Below are 3,066 nucleotides of genomic sequence, written 5' to 3'. Positions count from 1 at the left end.
AAACTACTCCCCTATCGGACGTTATTTGTTCCGGGAGACCGAATGGGCGATCCAAGAGCCGAGTCGTGCCTGGCCACAGGATCTGGTTGTTGCATCCATCATGGGCATAGCCCCAGGCCAGCAGGTAGAGCGGTTGATGATGGTAAACATATATCTTTTTCCTTCTGACGGTGGGAGAGTCCGACGACGTCCACATGGATATGGCCAAAACGTCTTGTGGACTGGGGCAGGTCGTGTATAGGTGGCTTGGTGTGGTGATGGATCTTGCTGCACTAGCACTGCTCGCAGCTCCTTACCCAGTCTCAGAGATCTCTCTTCATGGAGTGCCACATAAACTTCTCTGCAACAAGCTTGGTGGTGGTGCAAATGGATGGGTGAGCCAATCCATGGATGAGGTCGAAGATGTCCCATACGGAATGTGGTAGGTATGAGGGGGCGGGGGCAGCTGGTGCTGATGTCACAGAGGACAGGCATATCTCTGGTTGGTAAAAGCTGTGACGTAGGCCATGGTCTCAGGATCTCACTGTTGTTCTGCCACTAGAGCCTTGTAGTCGACCCTGAGCTGAATGGAGATTTCAATGCATGAGAGAGAATTGGCAACTGGATTCTGGGAGCACAGGAGGTGTCTCATAGTGCAGCCCGTTTCAGCGATAGCTGAGAGCTGTCATTGCTGCCGCTCTGACCAAGCATCCCCTGACTTGGAAAGGGCATTGACCAGGGACTTGTGGTCTGTAAAAATGATGTAGGATGTACCTTCGAGCATATAGCAGAAGTGTCGCACAGCCAGATGTACTGCCAGGAGCTCTGTTGAATGTGCTGTACATCCGCTCAGGTGGACAGAGCTTCCGGCTAAAGAATGCCAGGAGTTCTTGTCTATCATGTACTTCTTACTCCAGGATAGTTCCTACTGCAACTTTGCTGTCATCTGTGGTGAGGCAGAGCTGGGCATTGGGGGTGGGCCGTGCTAAGATAGTAGCCCTGGTGAGGGCTGTTTTGGCAGCTGAGAAAGCTCTCTCTAATTATGCCGAGCAAGGCTGCCAAGTGAAGTGATTGTGGCGTCCACCACATTGTCATACATAGTAAATCCTTCACTGAATATCTGTGCCATTTAAAGGAAACTCTGAAATTATTATTGAAAGTTGGGTTTTGTCTTAATCAAAAGAAATAAACCTTTGCAACAAACTTCTTCCAATTCCTTCAAGGTTTCTTCAGCTGGTGTCGAGCCTGACCCTGAAAAGATTTCTTCCATAGCTGAGATGCCAGCCCCAAAGAGTGTTAAGGACATATGTCATTTCCTGGACTCTACTGGTTTCTTTAGATGGCATATTAAAAACTATGTCAAGATTGCTGCCCCTCTCACTTGTCTCACCCATAAAGATAGTAAGTTTCAGTGGAGAGAGAATAAAAATCAAGCTTTTGAACAGCTTAAGTAAGCCTTTAGTTCATCTCCAGTCTTAAATAAACCAGATTTTGACCAACATTTTGAGATCCACACAGATGCCTCTGGAGTAGCAATTGGGGCATGTCTGATGCAAGGTGATGATAATGCCCATCTCCATCCAGTGGCTTACTTCTCTCAGAAACTCAGGGATGCTGAGCTGAGATACCCAGCAATAGATGCCAAAGCATTGGAGGCAGTTAGACCATTTGACTCGTATGTCTATGGGCGTAAATTTACCATATATATTGATCACAGACCCTTGGTTTATGTGTTTGCCCTTAAGACAAAAGAGTCTGTGAATGAGTAAATGAGCACATGAGTTAAGTTACTATAACTATTCCCTCAGATATCGACAAGGCACACTACATTGTGTTCCAAATCAATTAAGAAGAGATGTTGCAGCCATCTCACTTCAAGATATTAAACCTCAAACACTCAGACTTCAGCAGTTGGAAGATCCTTTTTGTAAAGTTATCTTTTACTTAGAAAAGGAAAAACTTCCCCAGCATTGTTTACCACTTTACTTAGATGAGTTTGAGATGAAAGTGCACCATATTCCAGATCAGGTCCTTCATCATTTGGTTGTACCAAAGGCCCTCTGTAGTGCGACACTCCGTCTTGCTCATTCTATCCTCACTGCAGCTCACCAAGGGATTTACCACACATACTGTAAATTACATGATCTGTTTTACTTTCCAAACATGCTTTGCACCAACGACGCAAAAGGTACAGCCTATCGGGTACCTCTTACAGCAGGCCCTCAATTAACACTTTCGCTTGAAAAAGTATCAGCAGATCTCGAGCTTGATACAACTACTGAAGGAAATAAGTATGTGCTATGTGTGTAGACCATGTTAGCAGATACTTGCAACTCATAGCACTCCCAAGCAAAGATGCCCCTACAGTTACTGAGGCTTTTCTTCGCCATTTTGTAACTTTGTTTGGCCCCCCGAAGTTACTACAAACTGTTATTGGCACAGAATTCAAGAATGTCCTCTTTTCTAAAGTTTGCGAGTTGCTAAGCATTAAGACCAGTTATACAACTATTTTTCATCCACAGGCTAATGGCATAGTTGAGAGGAGCAACATAGTGGTGAAAAACACCGTAGCCACTCTACTTGAGATTTTTCCTCATGAGTGGGATGAACTGCTTCCCTATGTTCGAATCGCTGTTAGTGTTCATATGTACACAGGAATACAACCACTGTATCTTCTAATGGGTCATCATGGAAACACGAACTATATGGAGGAGGATCCAAAATCTGTAGGAGCATATGTCCATATTGCTGCAGAGACCTCCACCCAGGCCCATGAAAAATTGCAATAAGCACGTACGCAAAAGAAAGTTTGCAACTAACGTAGGTGACCTTGTGCTGTTTAAAGATTTTTCTAAGCAGGGAGGTAGACGACGCACACTAGTCATTTTACTTGAGTTCACGGCCAAAACTCTACGGGACTTAGTTTGAATACATACATTTTGTCTCTACCATATATTTTATCAACAGTATGACTTGGGATTCTCTGTACTGCATGTTAATATTCCATGGAGGAAAAGAAAAACACAGAATGATCAGTTTGTAATATGCATATACTCATATAAATAAATTTAATATACAATATAATGA

General features: G+C 43.9%; 1 protein-coding gene across 1 annotated transcript; it reads left to right on the top strand.

The window, feature by feature from the left end:
* The first annotated feature begins 747 nt into the window (after positions 1–747).
* On the top strand, positions 748–2,768 carry LOC119577702. The gene is made up of 5 exons (XM_037925257.1): positions 748–1,041; positions 1,203–1,380; positions 1,468–1,654; positions 1,788–2,270; positions 2,330–2,768. Exons 1-5 carry the CDS (start codon positions 748–750, stop codon positions 2,766–2,768), a joined length of 1,581 nt encoding a protein of 526 aa, XP_037781185.1.
* Positions 2,769–3,066: the final 298 nt, after the last annotated feature.

This window comes from Penaeus monodon, chromosome 10 (genome assembly GCF_015228065.2).
Source record: "Penaeus monodon isolate SGIC_2016 chromosome 10, NSTDA_Pmon_1, whole genome shotgun sequence".
NCBI classification, from domain to species: domain Eukaryota; kingdom Metazoa; phylum Arthropoda; class Malacostraca; order Decapoda; family Penaeidae; genus Penaeus; species Penaeus monodon.
Note: the sequence above shows the minus strand (reverse complement) of the source record. Positions and strands in the feature narration are given on the sequence as shown.